Source organism: Haemaphysalis longicornis, unplaced genomic scaffold (assembly GCF_048455015.1).
Source record: "Haemaphysalis longicornis isolate Haplotype H1 unplaced genomic scaffold, Haemaphysalis longicornis Haplotype H1 scaffold_9, whole genome shotgun sequence".
NCBI classification, from domain to species: domain Eukaryota; kingdom Metazoa; phylum Arthropoda; class Arachnida; order Ixodida; family Ixodidae; genus Haemaphysalis; species Haemaphysalis longicornis.
The window spans coordinates 162,615,808-162,635,981 of NW_027526460.1; the positions used below are offsets into that span (position 1 = coordinate 162,615,808).

The window sequence follows — 20,174 nt, forward strand, 5'->3', positions numbered from 1 at the left end:
GCATGTTGGGCTAGTTGGTGGTTTTCAGAAGCAAGGAAAGAACAGCGCACATTCTAACAAAGATTTCCAACTCTAACAATATTGGGTTAGAATGTGCGCTGTTCCTTCCCTTGCATATGACCTGATACCTGAAAATGAGAAGCAGTAATGCCTTGTTGTTGGACGTTGTTTTTTCGTTCTTGATGATATGTATTCAGTAATTCGTGATGCTTTGACGTTTGTCGGAAAACATTTCTTGGGGCCGTCAAGTGTTCTGATGTGGCTGGAATGCGCGCTTGGGTCTTATTGGCGTAAAATTGTCGGTACACCTCGCATCAAGACACTTGGCCGTCCCCCTACAGATTCCCCTAGCGCGCTATGGATCCACAATCTGCGTGATCCTCCCATAGGTCCTATGAACACTAGGCAAACGTGCGTAGACACGCCCGCCATGAGATAACGGTTCGCAGGGTCCCATTGTGCCACCAAAGGCTGCTTGCTGTTTGTGCTTAGTGTTTATTATTTTAGGGGCGAAGCTCCTCTTGCTCGGGGCAAGTCCCTCGGCGCGCCGTGTCCACTAGTTCTCGAGTCGCCGCTAGATGGCGCACTGCCGCTCAAGGCGGCGCGGCACACACCTGCACTCCTCCGTCTCTGCTGCTCCGCTGCATATTCGGGTGCGTGCGCTAGTTAGAGAGGCGACCGCCAGTAGGCCGCGCATATATAGCGCGAGCGCTTTTGGCGCGCTTCCTTTCTCATTGCCACGAGCTGAGTGAGTGCACATCTCCAAGCAGCTTGTGTGTATATAAGTGTATATAATTCCAATGATATGTAAATAATAAACATAGTGTATATAAGTGTATATATAATCACCCCTATAGCAACGTGTCAAGTCTTTATACGATGTGTGGGCGAATGTTTCACGGTTTTACCGATAAGCATTGGAGCTGCGCCCCACTCATCATCGGTCACTTCATGGAGATGGCGGGATTTGTTCTTTCTTGGCCCCTCCCACATGAGAGCCGTGTTGGAAGGGCGCGTATGAATTTGTGTACGCACTATTTGGGCCGTCGCCCTGCAAAGAATGCAGATTTTTTACCTCGTGGGGCAAGCTCGGCATACGCCCCGACCATTTTTTCCTTGATGACCTTGAAATATAAAAAACACAACAGTCATCATAATGAAGGAAAACCTCCAAAGTTCCACCAACTTTAGTAACTGGCTTTTCATTTACAATGGGGTTACATCGGACTGCAGGTTTAGACTTCACTAGACAATTGATCAGATCGGGTGTGTGCGAAGTGGAGTAGCAACTGTGTGCCTTCGTCTGCTCTAAATGGTTCCCTGCACCGGGATAGAAGGTTTCGTGCGCAACCCTTCCAACACGATGAGTACTCGGACACCTCTTTAGGTAGAGGTTACGATGTTGTCTAGCCACTGCCCGGCACTGCATGTCAGACCTCCTTGGTTGCACTTCGGCGATTTATTCATGTCTGGTGGAGCTTTGTGAAACAAAGCATTGTTTCACGTTTAAGTGCATGCTTTGCTCTGAAGATTTGATTGTAGGGTTTAACGCGCCGACGCAACGCAGGCGATGAGGCGCGCCGTAGTGGAGGGCTTCGGATTAATTTTGACCACCTGGGGATCTTTATCGTGCGCCGAAATCTCGTACACACGGGCGTTTTTGCTTTTCGCCTCCATCAGAAAAGCGGCCGCCGCGGCCGGGAATCGAACCCGCGACCTCGTGCTCAGCAGCGCAACGCCTTAGCCACTGAGCCACCGCGGCGGGTTTTGCTCTGAAGTATAGAATGACTGTGTTGACAAAAATAAAATAACGTAAAAGCCGGCTGATTTCGCGTGGTAACGCAAGGCGTCCGGAGGTTCCCAAGCTTAAATTTACCCTGAACACTTGAACTTCTTTTTAAAGTTTAACTTTTTAAACTTTTTAAACACACCCAGTACTTAGATTACGGGGTCGCAAAGTACCTCAGACAAAAATTACTGTTCTGTGGCATAGGATAACTTGGAAACTCGCTCAGAAGATGTTTTGTTCCTCCCTGTCTTGACGATCTTCGACAGCCCGAATTACGTCACTGAGACTATGTAGTGGCTGCTGGCCGGTTTTCCTTCAGTTGCAGGAATGAACGATTTTCGATAGACACTTTAAAAATAAAGCCACAAGAACAAAGCACAAATGAAAGGCGTATCTGAACTGTAGGCGGAAGCTACAGTTATCAAGTAAATAATCTTAGTTATTGCATTGTGTAGGATGTTTGAAGTGGGTAGAGCGCTTTTGCCTAAAATAAGTGTTGTTTGATTCAAGAAATATTTGAGGAATAAATCTTGAATAAAATCTTGAATATCTGTAAAAACCTTCTCATTTCAAACGGGTAAACAACGCGCTGTGGTTTCAGCGACTGAAAATTATCATCATCATCATCGTCGTCATTATCAAATGTCTTAAGTCCTCGTTCGCCCAACATCAAAACACTTCCGAAGAGTCTGTTTAGATTACCGAGCACATGCCTTAGTTAGCTGTCCCAGGTCTGCATCCCATTATCGTCATCAGCCTGTCTACGCCCACTTCTAGGGCAAAGGCCACTCCCATAGATTTTCAATTCCCCCAGTCCTGTGCTAACTGCGACCAATTTATCTCCGTAAAATTGCCGCCCTGCCCACGCCCATTTCTTCTTAATTTAATTGTTCTAATACATCCCTACCCGGGTTTCATCCCTGACCCCCCGCGCTCTCTTTTTGTCCCTTAATGTTACACGTATCACCTTCCGTTCCATTGCTCGCTGAGTCGTCCTCAATTTAGGGTGAACCCTTTAAGTGAGCCTCCACGTTTTATGTATTAAATGAAACTCGTAAACCAGATTTTTTGCGGTACTTGAGGCTAGAAAAGCTTTGCTATTAAACGAAAGTAACAATAAAGAACTAAACTATACAGGCACAGAAAACATGACAGTATTAGCTAATACGTTGTGTGAAATATTTCAAACCTAATACCACGTGAAACTTCAACAACAATAGCTCTGGCAGTCCCTTGCATTCCTTAATGTTTTGCTTTCGGTTGAATTGTACCGAAAATATAAAACAAGCAACACGAGGGAAAAGTATTGTTACGAGGCGGTGAGTTTGGTAGAGAAAAATGTATCTACAATATTTAAACTATTTACACTATTTACAGGGCAAAAAGCTAGGCTGCCACTATCATTCATAACGGATAATAAAGAACCTCATACTTTTATTCCGCCAGCACCCTTCGCTGAACATACTTTTTCCCTTCTGCTGCAGCGCCCCATAAACACGACGTTCGTTACTTGTCTTCTCGTTGGCCCCGTGGCATTACCCCCGAAGGAACGAGCCCCATCAAGACACTATGGTGAATCGGTGTCATACCCTTTGTACGGCTTGGGACGTACAACGTTGGCAATGTCCGCAGGAGGGTCACGGCTCGACGAGGTCCGAGATGCGGGGGAGATCTCACACGTGACATGGGTCACTTGAGTACGCAATACATGGGTACGCGATACGTCCACAGTACAGGGCAAGAGTTTTTCAGAAAGCCCGGCTCTCCGGTTAGGTGTCCAAAGGAGAACAAAGGATCCCGGACTTAAGCGCGCCACGCGGAGTTTGCGGTCGTAAATCGCCTTCTGGCCAGCTTATGATGTAGAAAGTCACTGGCGGGCTATCTGCCGAACATGATCAGAGCGATCAAAGGCATCCCGGCCGTACTCCAACCGCAGTGCTATAATGCGTAAGGGAGTGGGAGGGCGCATTGCGATCACTGCCATATAACAGGCAGAAAGGTGAATACCCGGCTGTATCATGCCCTGATGAATTATAAGCGAAAGTCTTTTGAAGTAGAATATCGTCGCAATCTCAATGGTCTGCAAAAATGTAGCAAATAGCATGTCGGTCAATGTACAATTGAGGTGATCGGTAAGACCGTTTGTCTGGTGTGATAGATTAGTTTTGCGGAACATCAGCGAAGAATATCGTCGATGTCTTGGGAGAGGAAGTAACATCCCCAGTCAGTGATCAACTGCCAAGGCGCCCCAGGCTGGAGAATTAGGTCTCGAAGCAGAAAATCTGCCACATCGGTAGCACAGCTGGTCGGCATAGCGAGTCGGCACTGCGTAGAGCGTGGCGCAATCCGTGGCGACAGCAATCCGCTTGTTTCCCGATGTGAACAGGGGAAACAGACCAAGCAGCTCCACACCTACACGGAGAAAAGGATCTCCCGGAACGTCAAGAGGCTGGAGCGATCCCACTAGAAGCGAGGTTGGTGTCTTTCTGCACTGGCACTGGTCGCAAGCTCTGACGTACGGAACAGTATACGCCAGTCTAAAAGAATCGGCTGCGTACTCGATCATAAGTGCGACATATGCCGATGTGCCCAGAGATGGCATGTCGTGAAGCTACTGGAGCAGAGTTGGTCGCAGATGCAGGGGAACAGCGAGCAACAAGTCAGGCCCATCAGAACGGACATTGCCATGGTACACGATGGTGTCACGGAGCACAAACATTACCGGCGAAGTGTCCGCTGAAGGAGAGTTCACGTTCTCTATAATAGATCGGAGTTCCGGCTCTCGCCTAATGTGAAGGAGTCCAGATATAGTGCATAAAAAAGTTGCACCGTCACCGTCACTCTCGTCAAGCGGGTCAACAGGATAGCAGCACACGAATCACCGTCTTGATGCAAACGTCCAGATTGGCGTTTGACATCAAACGCGTACTCCTCGAGGCGAAATGCCCATCGACCTAGCCGTACTACAGGGTCCTTTTGCGAGGAGAGCCAGCACAGCGTGTGATGGTCTCTCACGGCCGTAAACGAGCGATCATGCAGGTAAGGACGAATTAGGTCACCGACCAAGCAAGAGCGCGACATTCTGCTCCCATGATTGAGTAGTTGCACGCTCAGGTGGAAAGAGGGCAGCTGGCATAGGCAACCACATGCTCCAGTAAACCCTGTCGTTGCGCCGTTACTCAGAACAGCCCCGATAGCGTAACCACTGGTACCCATCCCACGGGGCAATATATTGTCCCATCAAATGCACTATATCGAAGTAAATTTGAATTACAATTTTAAAAGCGTACTTCTCTCTGCAACTCACAAAACAATTATGGACGCCTCCGAACCGTTTCATTATACAATTCGTGGAAAACGCAGGTCACGGTTCGAGAAATGTGCTTAGTTCTAACCATCTTGCAGGTTTACATTGAGCAGAATTGTATAAGCCTTTTTAAAAGAACATTTTGGGGGCGGAATTCTTCAAGGAGTTCTTATAGTGCCTAACCGCCTTGGAACCTGCTTAGCGTGCGCTCAAAATGAGCGTTGAGAGTGGCTATACCCCATTAAAAGCAGCAATAAAGAAAAAGGGGGCACAACAACGCTCGCGTAAAATAGTGGCAGGTGACTTTCTCTTAATGTTGTACACCATCCATGCTATCCTGGCCCGCTGCGCATAGACCGACGAGTAACTTATAAACACCGGCAAGATTTGTACATTAGCCCGAAGGAATGAATGAATAAATTGATTTCACAAGGATGGCTCTATGGCCGAAGAAAGAGGGGCTGGTGAGAGGACGGGTAGTTCACATTTGCCCGTTTAGGTTTCTCCTAAGAGGTGTGCCTCTTTGGTGAAGGCCCACATCGTGAGTAGCGTGTGTTCCACTTCATTGTTTGGGTGGATCCATTCGTTGAGCCTTCGTACTCGCTTAGGCTTCTGCTTGTGTTGGATATCTGCTGTTCCGGGCAAGACCACAGGCGATCGCTAACCTTCGCCGGTTCCCTGTGATATTTATGCCAGAAGACCTCGTCAGGCGGAATTCGCACGTTTTCATGCTGCCTCTAGTGCATCCAACGTGCCGCTGTATCATTAGTGATGGCTTAAACAGTTCCTGCTGCGCCAGGGAGCACTTAAGCCGCCCTCGGAATGCTGCGGGGTACGAGCTGCTGCAAATATTTTTGCTGCTAGGAAAAAGACGCGTCACGACCACTAGGTTATTTTTGCCTGAAACGTCCGTGCTCTCATCCACATTGAGCCAATACAGTGCACAAGACAAGTCTTTCAAAATTTCTTCTCTAAACGTTGGTCCCAGTAACTTTGTGACGGCTGCAGCACACGTCTTCCAGCCCAATGTGATGCCCTACACCAACGCTGAATCGCTGACGCCCCCCCTGGCCACGGGAGCCCGGTGGTGGGCAGTCAAGACCCTCCCGTAGACGGCAACATAAGCAGCCAGGCGCAGCTCTGCAGCCTTTAGCTCATTGGAGGAAGCTGAACAGACTCCTTCGGTCTTTCGAAAAAGGATGCCATAGGCCCCGGCATCTTTGTTCCAGAAGAAGCTTGATGTTGCTGCATTTTTTTGCTCTTTTGCGGTGCAGTTTAAAATCTAGGACGGGAGGCCACAGTTCCACCTTGCAAGCGCGGCAGTAAGCCCTGTCGCTCGAAGCAGATTACGACAGCCAGTCTCCAAGGGCAAAAAAAGAGAAAAACGGTGGCGCTTCATTACCTAATTGTAGCTACAGTTTAAGAGTATTTCATATTATCACAGTGAAGTTATCGTGCGCAGAGGGAGCACATCTAAAGTGGAAGTATTGTCACGTAGCCAAAGAAGACGCAGTTGACTGGAAGGTAAAGCACGTTTATTGAAGCGCACTTCTGCTCCCATAACAAATCAAAGAATACATAGGCGGCGAAGCAGCAGTCAACAAAGTGACGTGCGCAGGCGAGTGTCGGTTATAGAATCCCGCGGCATCCACTGTGCGAGCGTTCATCTTTCGGCGCGAGTGTTTCACGAACCGTCGAATTACATCCAGAATACTGTAGATCAAAGGAGATTATTCTAGGCTACTGACGTTAGTTCAAAACACTCTCCCTATCAAAGGCGATAACACATGTGGCATAAAAACAATTAATGGAACAAGCGCTTCACTTAGCCCACAGATAACACCGATAACACAGCCCGGCGCTGCGGGGAGGCCAAATCAAAACATCAATAAAAAACGCCAACGCATGCTTCGCGGCATTAACCCCCCAAAGAGTGCATCGACCCGATGCTAAAATAAAAGGACAGTCCGAAAACAAAAACAAATCAATAAAAGAGTCCATCATCTTGCGTAGTGAGGTTTTAGGCGAACCACGTGGACGATTTCGGTCCACGTGCGTCGCCGTGATATTCCGGAATCGCCGTCGGAACAACCTTGTAGGTACGTTGGCCAACACGTCATATAATCGGGTAGGGTTCCAAATACCGTCGCAAAAGCTGCTCACTGAGTCCCCGTCGTCGGACGGGAGTCCAAACTCACACGCGATCCCCTGGGTGGTACTCGGGGTATCGGCGTTGCAGATTGTAGCGTCCGGCATCCTCTATCTGCTCGAGCTCGAGCGAACTCGAGCGAACTCGAACTCGAGTTCGCACGAACTCGAGCGAGTTCGTGCACGAACTCGAGCGAGCTGGCGGGCCTCCTCCGCACGCTGAAGGTATCCTTGGACGTCGGCATTCAGGTCGTCGTCTTCTACATGCGGAAGCATGGCGTTAATCATCGTAGTCGGCCGTCTTCCGTAGACAAACTGATGATTGATTGATTGTGGGGTTTAACGCGCCGACGCAACGCAGGCGATGAGGCGCGCCGTAGTGGAGGGCTCCGGATTAGTTTTGACCACCTGGGGATCTTTATCGTGCGCCGAAATCTCGTACACACGGGCGTTTTTGCTTTTCGCCTCCATCAGAAAAGCGGCCGCCGCGGCCGGGAATCGAACCCGCGACCTCGTGCTCAGTAGCGCAACGCCTTAGCCACTGAACCACCGCGGAGGGTCCGTAGACAAAGTCGAATGGCGTCATTTGCGTAGTTTCCTGGATAGCCGTGTTGTACGCAAAGGTGGCATACGGCAGCACTTCGTCCCAGGTCTTTTGTTCAATGTCGACGTACATAGACAGCATATCGGCGAACGTCTTGTTCAAACTTTCAGTTATTCCGTTCGTTTGGGGTGTTACGCCGTCGTTCCTCGGTGATCCGTGTTGCTGTAGCGTAATATTCCTTGCATCAGCTTTGCGGGGAAGGCCGTCCTGCGGAACGTGATTAGGACTTCACGGGTTCCATGTCGCAGCACAACTTCGTTTATGAAGAACTTCGCGACTTCTTATGCAGTCCCCTAGGAAGAGCGGTGGTCTCTGCGTAGCGCGTCATATAGTCTGTTGCTACAACAATTAACTTGTTCTCGGATCGTGACTTAGGGGACAGGCCCAGAAGGTCCATTCCGATCTTCTGGAAGCGCCTCAATGGGATGGCGATCGGCTGCGTAAGTCCGGCGGGTCTCGTCGGCGGCGTTTTTTGTCGCTGGCAGTCACGGCAGCTTTGGAAGTACTGAGACACATCGGTTGTAAAGCAGTTCCAGTAGTACTTCGCCTTGAATTTTACAATAGTGCGTGCGGTGCCGAGATTTCCGGACGACGGGTCGTCGTGGCACGCTGCTAAAATTTCGTCACGGAGGTGTGCAGGGATAACAAGAAGATAGTTCGGTCTCGTTCCGGGGCTGAAATTTTCCTTCACGAGGACTGAGTTTTAAGTGTGAATACACTTTATAAGCGACCCCAAACCATCCACCGCCAGCGGCGGCGTCGGCGTCCGCAGTGCTCCTCTATAAAGAAACAGCATCCGGCGCCAGGTTTCGATCCGCGGACTTTGCGGCCGCAGCGCGACGCTCTACCGATCAAGCCACGGACGCGACGGTGATATCAGTGTTGACGCGCCTTATATCTTTAACGCATTCAAACTACGTCGTCAGCGGCGTGCGTTGGCGACTCAGCGGCGTTATAGCGGCTTGATAACTGTGTGGTGTACACGTGATACTACAAACCCGATGGAAGAGATGGAAGAGAAGGCGGCGAGGCGGTGGTCTGCGGGGGCCGAGTGCAAGCGCCGCAAGCGGGCCGACAACCGTGCATTCGCACTTTCACATTCTCCCCCTCGGGGAAATGCGGGAGAATTTTTTAAGCTGAATACTACAAAGTTGCGTTTCAAGGCCTTAGGCACGGTGATATTGCGTCCTTCGAGGTAGTCGACCTTGATGCGTAACTCAGGCTGCAAAGCGGACAGGTCGCTCTCGGTCTCCGAGCAACGCGACGTATGCAGCGGAGTCTTGAGTTTGTGGGTCGACGCGGGCGCGGGACAAAGAGGCGGCGTAGGAGTGTTTCCTGCCGGATTTGTAGACGGTTGTAACCTCGAATTCTTGTAGGCGCAGGCTCCATCGCCACGACGGCCAGGGGGTTCCTTCAAATTGGCGAGCCAACACAGCGCATGTCGGTCTGTCACAACCTTGAACAGTCTACCATACACGTATGAGCTAAATTGATTGATTGATAGATTGATTGTAGGGTTTAACGCGCCGACGCAACGCGGGCGATGAGGCGCGCCGTAGTGGAGGGCTCCGGATTAATTTTGACCACCTGGGGATCTCTAACGTGCGCCGAAATCTCGTACACACGGGCATTTGTGCTTTTCGCCTTCATCAGAAAAGCGGCCGCCGCGGCCGGGAATCGAACCCGCGACCTCGTGCTCAGCAGCGCAACGCCTTAGCCACTGAGCCACCGCGGCGGGTGTATGAGCTAAATTTTGAAATGACCTATTTAAATGTGTCAATAAATGAGCCATTTCAAATGAGCCAGGCAGTCTTCCCCCAGGGCACAGAAGTTGTCCTCCGCCTTCAACAGACCACGGCTGGCATAGGCGATTGCCTTTTCGCAACCGCTTTGCTTTTGGACGAGGACGGCACCGAAACCAATAGCACTGGCATCCGTGTGGATTTACGTTTCGGCGTTTTCGTCGAAATTAGCGAGCACGAGCGGGCTTTGCAGGCGTTGTTGCAGCTGGCTGAATGCTTTGTCTTGCGAATTTTCGCTGCTGACAGGGTTGCTATCTTTCGTCAAGCGTGTGAGTGGCTTTGCAATGCGTGCGAAGTTGGCGGCGAAGCCCCGGGAGTATGCGCACAGTCAGACAAATTTTTGCGCGCCCCTTTTGTGTTTCGGTCTTGCTAAGTTCGCTATGGCTGAAGTTTCCGCCACGTCAGGTAGGTCTCCCGCTTCGTTGACGACATGGCCCAAATACTTGAGTTCCTCGGACGCCAAACGGCACTTTTGAGGCTTCAGCAGTAAACCCGACGTACCGATGGCCTCGACTACATACTTCAACATTGCAAGGTGTTCGGCGAAAGTCCGCGCGAATACCACATTGTCGTCGAGGTATACGAGGCAGCTGTGCCACTTCAGGCCAGCTACAACAGTGTCCATGACTTTTTGAAACGTTGCTGGCGCCGTGCATATCCCAAACGGCATCACTTTGAACTGGTATAGGCCGTCCCGGGTTAGGAATGCAGCCTTCTCTCGATCTCTCTGGTCTACTTCAATTTGCCAGTAGCCTGTCTTCACATCCATCGATGAGAAGTACCTCGCGTAGCAGGGGTGGTCGAGGGCATCGTCGATTCGTGGCAAGGCGTACACGTCCTTTTTGGTGATTTTGTTCAGTCGCCTGTAGTCAACGCAGAACCCTAATGGGCTGTCTTTTTTCTTCACGAGTACGACCGGCGCAGCCCAGGGGCTTTTCGATGGCTGTATAATGTCGTCATTGAGCCTGTCGTCGACTGGAGTCCGGATGTCTTCCCGCTCGTGTGAAGAGACGCGGTACGGTGACTGTCGGGTAGGTCGGACTCCATCTTCGGTTATAATCCGGTGCTTCGCTAGCGGTGTCTGACGTAATTTTGAGTTTGACGAAAACCACTCGCTGTCGCGGCTCAGCAAATCCTGTAATCTGTCCCAATTTTCTTGCGGCAGAGCCGGGTTCACGTCGAAAGGATGCGGCAGCTTGGAAGCATCTGCGCATGCGCGTTCAAAGTTAGCGACCGCGATCACTTGACTTGCTTCTTGCGTTTCTTCGAGGAACGCAATTGCAGCGCCCTTATTTAGATGCTGGTACTCCTCGGTGAAATTGGCGACCAAAACGTGGGATTTACATTGCTTAAAGCGCACAATGCCTCTTGCGACGAAGACACAGTGGTTGAGAAGCAAACTTTCGTCATCCTCTACGATAGCGTCGACGTAAGGAGCAGCATCTTCACAGTAGACGGTGATTATCGAACTTGCGTGGGGTGGCAGGGTGACTGATCATCGGCGATCCTTACTGCAGCACGGTGTTCGGAGTTAGTTTCCGGCGCCACGGAGTGATCGGAGGAGAAAGTTGTCGACGTTGTCTGCAAATCAACTATTGCGCCGTTGTCTCTCAAAAAGTCTATTCCAAGAATTACATCGCGGGAGTAGTGAGGAAAAATGACGAACGCAGCAGCGCTCGTGGTGCCGTATATGCTGACGCGCGATGTGCACGTTCCACTTGGCGTTACGAGACGGCCTCCTACTCTGCGTACGCATGTGCGGACCGTCTCACCTTGGCTTGATTTGTACGGGCACCATCAAGTGCTGATGAGTTCGGTCGCATATGCCGAGGGATGTTTAGGCATCTGTTTCTTCCTAAAACGTTTACGTTGATTACGAAGTTTTCGAGCATACTTGGTCCACAATGCTATCTAACCGAAAATGTTGGCATATCATTTATTGTGCGTGTTTACAGTTTTTCGTTCGGCATTTCGAAATTTACTCTCAAGTGGAAAATTAAAAAAGCTGTGGTCCTAAATAGGTTGATTTTATTCGTTTGTAATTTCGCCTGCTTCATTCCTAGGGTAAAGCCCTCGAATAACACTTTAAGAGTGCAATCATAACGCTGTCAATCAGGCTTCGATATTATGTATCTCAAGAGTACACATTATATGTGCGGAATAGTTGCATTCTTTTACCTAAATAACACATATGCAAAACCCGCCGCGGTGGCTCAGTGGCTAAGGCGTTGCGCTGCTGAGCACGAGGTCGCGGGTTCGATTCCCGGCCGCGGCGGCCGCTTTTCTGATGGAGGCGAAAAGCAAAAACGCCCGTGTGTACGAGATTTCGGCGCACGTTAAAGATCCCCAGGTGGTCGAAATTAATCCGGAGCCCTCCACTACGGCGCGCCTCATCGCCTGCGCTGCGTCGGCGCGTTAAACCCTACAATCAATCAATCAACACATATGCAAACTGGAAACGCTGCCTACATACGCCCGAAAAATAAATTGAAAGAACGAGTAGCCTTTGCCAAAATTTTAGCTGGCCATAGTGCAGCCATTTTCAAGAAAAATGGGAGTTTAAAAGTAGGTTCTTTTGTCTGTTAGGGTTACTGCAAATATGCGAGTAAAAAGAGCTAAATTTAGGGAAATTCCAGCTACTTTTTGTAGAAGACGTGATCTAGCTTAGAACAAGTACATTATTAAGCTTCAATTTTGTTAACTTTGTAAAACAAATTTCAAGGCTGCGTATCACACAATTGAGTGGAGGGCAGTATGGCGTCCTTTTGGGTGATTTCGTAGCAGAAAAAAAAAACGGCCTACATAGGGTTTTGTTGTTCTGCCGCCAAAAAAAGTTACCTGAGGCAGGACGCTTCTGCAAAATTGATAATGATGTACACGTGTGTATCTGCACAGTGCTCGCGCGTAAAGTCAAACGAACTCACCTCAGACAGCCTTAAATGTACTCATCGCTCTCTTCAGGAACATAAACGCTGGATATCATGGGTGCGGTGCATGGTGTTGGGCGCTTGTTCAAAGTCGAGCGCTGGGTTCGCCTAGAGCGGCATCTGAACACGCGCTTCCTAAAATGAGTGGTTGTAAGGGATCACTAAAATGCAACAAAGAAACAGTTCGACTTCTGATTCAGATTTTAAAGAAGAGCAAGTTTATTACAGCGTAATTCATTCTACTGAAAGTGGCGCAACTGTGTGAGTAGATGGTGATTTTAAAGTTGTGTGGCTACACAGCGCTTGTTGATACCGCTGCTTGTTTTCTTTCTTTCAGCGAAAGTTTGTACAATCGCAACAGTGAAAAAAAAAGAGAAGAGTTCAATTGGCTTTATAGTCGGAGTTTTTTCAGCACTGAAGCCTAGTTTGCCTGCAGAAATATAATTATTGCATAGTGCAATAAATACGGGGAAATGTTTTAGCCGAAATCAATTTGTTAGCTGTCTTATATGCAGTCCTAAACAATTTCTAAGCAAGGCGTACTTTGAAATTTGACAATAAGACGAGTACTGTTACCGCAGGGTTCTGGTGCTTGTTTAGCCTCAGTTACAAAAAAAGACCCGAGGCGTCCTGTGCTATAACAAACTTTATTTTGAGCGTTTTTCAATTTCTCTTGTACATAGCTAGCAAGAAAGTGTTACAACTGCGTACAAAGTACGCTTTATTCTGTAATTTTTAAATTTGACATGTCGCTTGAGTAAGTCGTTGGTCCTCACTCTTTGGCTTGCGCCTTGACTGTTCATTCCAGCTTGCTTATTTCCGACCGGTCGATGCACTTCCCGACAGCGCAGACCTGGAAAGCGTAAGAAGTGTCACTGGGGATGTGTGGTATACATCAGCACGCAAAATTTTTAGTGCGCTGCCAAATATATAAGCATTCTCTATAATTAAAATAAAAATAAAACTAAAGTGTTTTATTAGCAGAGAAGGAAGTAGATATAAGGTCCACAGCACCCAGAGCCTTCTCAGGAGCATGTACTCCTGCGACACCTTGTAACCCAACGCCGCAGCCACTAAAAAGCGCTGCCTGACACCCGACGGCTCTGCGAACAACAACAACAAAAAAACATGCATTACGCCACTACCGATTGCGCTTTTAAGTATTGTAAATGCACCTAAACCGTTCCAGCGGTGATGGCTACGCGCAATTGAGACTTAACAGAGAGAATGCTATGTTAAATGGTAAAATGTAAATGGTATGTAGAAGTTCAAAGCTCTAACGCAGTGTGGCGGTATGTCGTGCCTCCGGGTACCTACGGACATTGGTTGACAACCGGACATGAATGCACATCTGCTTGCCCCCCCCCCTTCCCCCAGCCATTGCACGCAGAATGTTATCGCAAAACGGGCGCACTCAAAGGCGAATGCATTTCGAAAAAGCTCCCAAGGACTCGTTTTCCAACGTGCCGTTGGCTGGTTGGATATGCTAGGCGATAAACGCTACCTGAGGTCCACATTGGGATGTGAGAAGAGACAATAAAATCAGCGTGGATAGGATGTGCCGAGCTGGCCGTACCTTGACGTACAAAATTATGTTTTCAGGATTCTTTGCATCATGTTAATTTGTCTGGAAGTGGTCACATCTACTTACTTCCCGGAGTCTCGCACAGTTTCGCACCTAAAATTAGGAACACATGAAATTGTCATCCCAGAATTCTGATTTAAAAAAGCAATTGTTTTCTTCTTTATCCATATAGAGTTTCGTCGTAGGCTGATGCTTGCTACACAATCCAAGCATTAAAATTCGGCGAGTTGAATGCATGGGGCGGATCAGGGCCTGATTGTGAGCGAGAACGTTCTTAGGCCTGCCCTGAGAGCAAGATGTGTGTGTCTTATACATTTGATGATGTAGCCTGGCGTACAGTCTGGGGCTGCGCACAGCTCAGTAATTCGTCTGCTGTGGTAGCGCCTTACCGCGTTTTGGCGCTTCCGGCTTCGCCTTCCCGCCCCGTAAACTACCGTTTGGAACTCGTTGTGGAGACGATATACGAAATGGGCGCGCGTTTGTATGAAAAAGAAACGTCTCTTGAGCAAACACAATCATTCTTATGTCATTAAATCGCTTCCATCTCCCCTTCCGCCTTGTTTTGCATTGTCGCGTTTCTCCGGACATAGCGTTGGCGCAATTCAACAATTTTCTGCTTCCTGGCTTCCTGCCAACTCCACGCCTTTCGCGCTATTGTGTACCTTTACTTTTCCCTGCACTGGCGATGGACCAATCCTCGTCTTCCCCGAACTCGACGGGGGGGTCATTTCTGTAACATGAATTCTGCTTTTTTACGGGGCGTTCACTGTGCTGCTTGCCCCTAGCTGCTATTCGGTCCTTGCACTGCCGCCATCAAGCGAACGCAGGAAACGCATTCAAAGTATATTTATCACCAGTTTCTTGGTGAAAGCAATTCTTCTTCTCTTTGAGGGCGGTCATGCGGTTGGCTCTGCCGCGCAAGTGTCAGGCAAGACTGCGAACGTAGATACACTCCTCCCGTTTTATTTCCTGGTCTCTGTATACGCAGTGGCTGTGTTTTCTTCGCCACCGTCCTCTTCATCTAATTCAAGGTTAACACATAAAACACCTGATGCGCACTTCCAATCACAAACCATGGCCCTGTTTGCTTCTTTTTCTACCCATAGCAATTTTTTGTCCCTTCGGCTTCTTCGGCGTCAATATGAGAAACATAGCCCTCGGCTATGTAAACAGAGCACTGCGGCGGAATCTTAGTCTCTTCGCTGAAGACAAGTTTAGTGATGGTTGTATTGTCACTGCACCCGTCACAAGCTGGAGTAAATACAACTTCCTCACGCGCACAATCGATGACGACGTTGTGTCGAGCAAAGAAGTTCCAGCCAAGAATAACATTATGGGAACACGAAGGAGGCGCAATAAGTTCGATTATGTACAAGGTGCCTTGGTTGGTGACGCGAGCTGGCCATGCCGGCAACGTTTGAATCTGTTGCGCTTTTTCAGTACGCAGCGAGAAGCCACCCAACGGCGTCATGACGTTTCTGTGCATGCAACAAAAATGTGCACTAATCACTGACACAGAAGCGCCCGTATCTACTAAAGCCTGTGTAGGTCTGCCTAAGACCAATACGTCAATAACGTTCAAGGGAGAAAAACCAAGACTTGGACAGTTTGATCGTAACGCAGTTTTTGCCTCTGGAACGGCGCTGGCTAGTTTTGCCATGCGGAAGCGGTGGATCCTCGACGCATGGGAGAAATGGTGCGGCGACGCGAGGACGGCGAGCGACGATTACCAGAAGGGCGGTGGTCGGAAGGTAAGGGCTGAATCCGTCGGTGGCGTCGTGTGGGGCATGCGGATGCTTGGACAAAAAACCATGAGTGGGCGGTCGGAGAAGATCACTGGGGGCGTTGTACGGCGGCAGCAATATTTCGGGACATGTCCGGCATAACAGCAAAGGAAACAAATTTGGCGATTCCCCGCGTTCGCAAGCCATTCTTACCCTGTAGCGGAGGCCAGACTAGAGGAAATGGGCTAATCGGTGCAGCCGGGTGCTGATGAAAGGGTGGGGCCTAATGTACAGAGACGCAATGGGTATCAGCACACGTCAAAATCGCCGCCGGGGGCGGCCGGGTGACAGTTTCAGCATACGTTGTTAATGCGGTTACAGCAGTCATGATATTCGGAGGATGCACAACGGCGGCAGGGCTTCACCTACCTGCTCCTTAATTGCGCTACTGAGTGTCGGCACAACTGGGGAAGGAGGCTCAGCAGTGCAAGGCACCAGAGAAAGCTCACAGGCAACTTCGTCACAGAATAGTTGCTTTATGCGCGATAACAAAAAAGGACATAACTTAACAACGTGTGAGTTACAGCTAGCTGGTAATCTCTTGTACGACTTTCAAGCGTGAAAATTCAGACAGGGGACGAACGGGACAAAGCAAGCGCTAGTTCGAACTGAAATTTTATTTACAAAAACGACATATATAAAAGCAATGGTGCTAACAAAAATACAAAAAAGAAACAGAGTATGTGTGCATTGTACGAAACGAGAGTATGTGCGCACTGTACAGGCGAGCAGATGTTCCTCATCCCTTATGACATGCGCGCACCCAGGAAGGCCAGCTTTTCGCTGTCAAAGATACGGGGGTCATGCTAACGCAATCTTCGCCCCCACATATGCATGTCAGCCGCCTCCACACTCTCCTGTGTGCGCTGATCAGGATCTCGAAACACAACCGTACATTCATTAAACAGAGGCGAACACTTGCAGTTATAGCAATGACTTGTAAGGTTCCCGTATGTGCCTTTTTCCGCTCTTTTGGCATGCTCACGGAAGCGTTGATTAAAGGGACACTGAAGTGAATTTGTCAAGCTCCCGTTTTTGCTTGCACTGCGTAGACTGGCTCAAATTAGCACACTTTTCATCGTTTATCCGGTTGACAAATCGGTAATTATTTTACAAAGCGCGAAAGAAGAAAAACTACCATGCGCGGTTTGCGGCAGCAGCACCAACTAAAGCTGTCACGTTGGGAGGAGCGGGCACCGTGATTGGATGATGCCCAAGGTGAGCAACCAAACAAGTTTCGGTTTCGGTTCTGTAAAACACAACCGGTGGCGTTCGATGGGCATTCTCAATAACTCAGTAATCATCGTACCGCGCTTCGGCCATGTTGTCAGCGGTAAAAATGCATAAAGATAAGCCTCCCAGGACGGCTTGGAATCGTAGCATTCACTAGCCGAGACCTACGCAGTACATGAACGCCCTCCGCGTACCCGCAGACGCCCAAATGTCATGCGCTTTTCCCCCATATTTCGAGCTTACCTCCCTCATGCCTGTATCGTAAAAAGCGTGTTCGCACCAGGCCAAGGGTCTGTTCATTCTGGCCTGTGCCCACTGCCTGCAAGCAGTCGGTGCTTATGGCAACAGCACGCCAACGAGAACTTAACTTAAGGCGGAAAACGAAAAAGTTAACTTACAAAAAAAGAAAAAAGCACGTACCCGCGGGGATTCGAACTCGTGACTTGCAAAATACTTGCGGCGACATACCTAGCACCCAAGGCCACTCGGCCACGGGCCGGGCTGTATAACCAGTCTACACTTTTATTTAGTTTTGGCACTTCAAGCAGCTTAGGTGACTTTTTGTTGTACTGCGATCGTGCAGTAAGTGTCGCCCGAGTTGCCACAGTAGCTCACGTCTAGCAATTGCATTTCGTAGACGGAAAAGCGTTCGCAGATGCGTAGTCGTGCTGCTGACCGCTGTGCTTGTTCGCCCAGCGTAAAAAAGTGCACCCTAGTTTTACGATGTACGGTAAAAATATCAGTTGATTTTATTTCCTTAGTACCTATATTGACTTCGCTGACTCTTCTCCCGCCTTCAAGAGGCCTTATATTTTCCTACTTGCGTACCAGTCAGCGAAGCGTCGCATGTGTGCGCTTGTGCAGCGCTTTTGTGAAGCGACCTTGACTTGGAGCTAGCTACAGTGTACAAACTAACCAAGTAAAAAAAGGCAGATTCTTCCATTCACCAGCGTGTCCTGGCTTCGTTTCCACTGAGCGAACGAATTGCGACGACCCGTCGACGGCCGGCGGACGAAACGCTGGGCCGACTGACTCTGTCTGAAGGCCGGGGAGCCATGCAGTAGCCAATTGCGAGCTCGGCTCCTCTCGACGTCACACGAAAACGCCGCAGAAAATGTGCGAGCGTAAAGAGAGGAGGACAGCGTTTTCGAATTAATTTTTCTACTAAATAAAATCGCGTAAACGCGCCCAGGGTGGTCGAAACATGGCTTGGGGACTCCGGACTACAATTTGCGCAAGTAATCCCGCAATGTTTACATATCACTTCAGTGTCCCTTTAAGGCACCGCCCTGCTTGCCCAACGTAAGCCCCATGAGAAGACAATGGGAGCTTACACGACTCCCGCAGTTCAGTCAACGTACTGATTGTGGTGCCTAACCCCGCACTTTTTTCTTTTCTTTTCAACCGGGCACGTATCAGTGCATAGCCGTGATAGTTTTTCTGGAGCACACATCACAACGTTGACGCCGACCCTTCCACCAATCTTTTTAAGATTGTGTAAAATGCCGTGCAAGTAGGGAACAACCACCACCTAGGTAGGTTGGTGGGTCGCCTGGTTATCATGGTCGCCTTGCCCATGCCAGCCCGTCTTTGCTTTGAGCGAATCGCGCCAGCCACCACTACCATCACGTTTGCGGGGTAACCAGGAGACCTAAGGCGACGCACTTGCAAATAGAAACAGGTGTCCATAAGGTGCTCACATGTTTTGTTCAAAGCACTGTTGAGACTGCTGCTAGCAATGGCTCGTTTCACCAGTTTTGTGTGAGTAGACCTGAACGGCAGTAGCGGCTTCCGGAAGTGGGGGTCGCACATCCAACAGACATATTTTTCTGACAACTGAAGTCTCAGGATAGCTGGTCAAATGCGCTGAAGGGTATGTTCCGGTAGGGGAGCTGATAGCCGAGACGACTTAATATTGAGCGACCGGTGGTTGCAAGGAGGAGGCGTTCTTTTTGGCTGGTGAGATGTGCCTCGATGAGCTCCTCAAGGGTGTTGTGAACACCGAATTGTTGAAAACGGATTGTTGACGTGGTGATATGTAGCCCAAGTGCCATTTTGTAGCTTCTCATTACGAGGGCGTTTAATTTATTGCGTTCCGCAGGTTTTAGTGTGAGATAAGGCGTGCCGTATGTTATGCGACTTATTAGGAGAGCCTGTACAAGACGTGCAGTGTCGCGTTCCTTAAGGCCTTGACGTCAGTGGATAATTCGTCGAATGAGGCCAAGTATACTCCGTTTCATACATCAAGGGCAACGCTGTCAAAGCTAACGCTCTTGTTTGCGCTGTGTGCTTCCGCGACCAAAAGTTGTGGGTTGCTTGCGGTGAGCCAGAAACAATAAATGCTTCGCTGGCAACCTTAAAGCATAAATATATATCATCAGCTTGACAAAAAACGTCCGTGTTGCCGGACAAACGATCGAAATATGCGAGTTTGTATTTTATGTTTGTCGCTTTTGTATCAGGTTTTCACTGTCCGCGCAACCTTGAACGCCGGTTTTTGTTTGCTCTTTGAGGCAGCGTTTAAAAAATGGCGTCCAGCTCTCGGGCTTCGACCACGTCTCCTGTAGGCATTTTTTCGAGAGTTTGCACATCAAAGTTGCAAAGAACGCTAAGCAAGTAATTGAAAATATGTACGCCCGTACGAGGATGCGTTTCCCGGGGAAATCTGTGCAGAATATACTGAGTGTTGTGTGCAAGGACACCGGAGTATCTCCCCGTACCGTGGCGAAATTGAAGGCGAAGTCTCTGCGTGGGAATTTGGTGTCTCCAAAGAGAACACCACGCGAACCGTCAAGCATGACAGCTTCACAGTCCATGCCATCCGTCTGAAAGTGCAGAGCATGTATGCCAAGAGGGAGATCCCGACACTGGACAGCGTGCGAAAAGCTCTCAACGAAGACGACGAGGTGCCGAACTTCACGAAAACCACCTTCTGGAGGTGTTTGAAGGACATGGGCTTCACCTATGATAAGAGAATACGGAATCTTGGCATCAT

The 20,174-nt window shown here is 49.2% G+C and overlaps 1 protein-coding gene across 1 annotated transcript in view; it reads right to left on the reverse strand.

The window, feature by feature from the left end:
* Nucleotides 1-13,281: 13,281 nt before the first annotated feature.
* The window catches only part of LOC144153538 (metalloprotease mig-17-like), a 164,654-nt gene continuing 157,761 nt past the window's right edge, over nucleotides 13,282-20,174 (reverse strand). Inside the window, exon 11 of the mRNA XM_077685166.1 lies at nucleotides 13,282-13,430. Within this exon, the coding sequence (XP_077541292.1) occupies nucleotides 13,377-13,430 (54 nt within the window). The 3' untranslated portion in view covers nucleotides 13,282-13,376. The remainder of the gene's footprint in view (nucleotides 13,431-20,174) is intronic.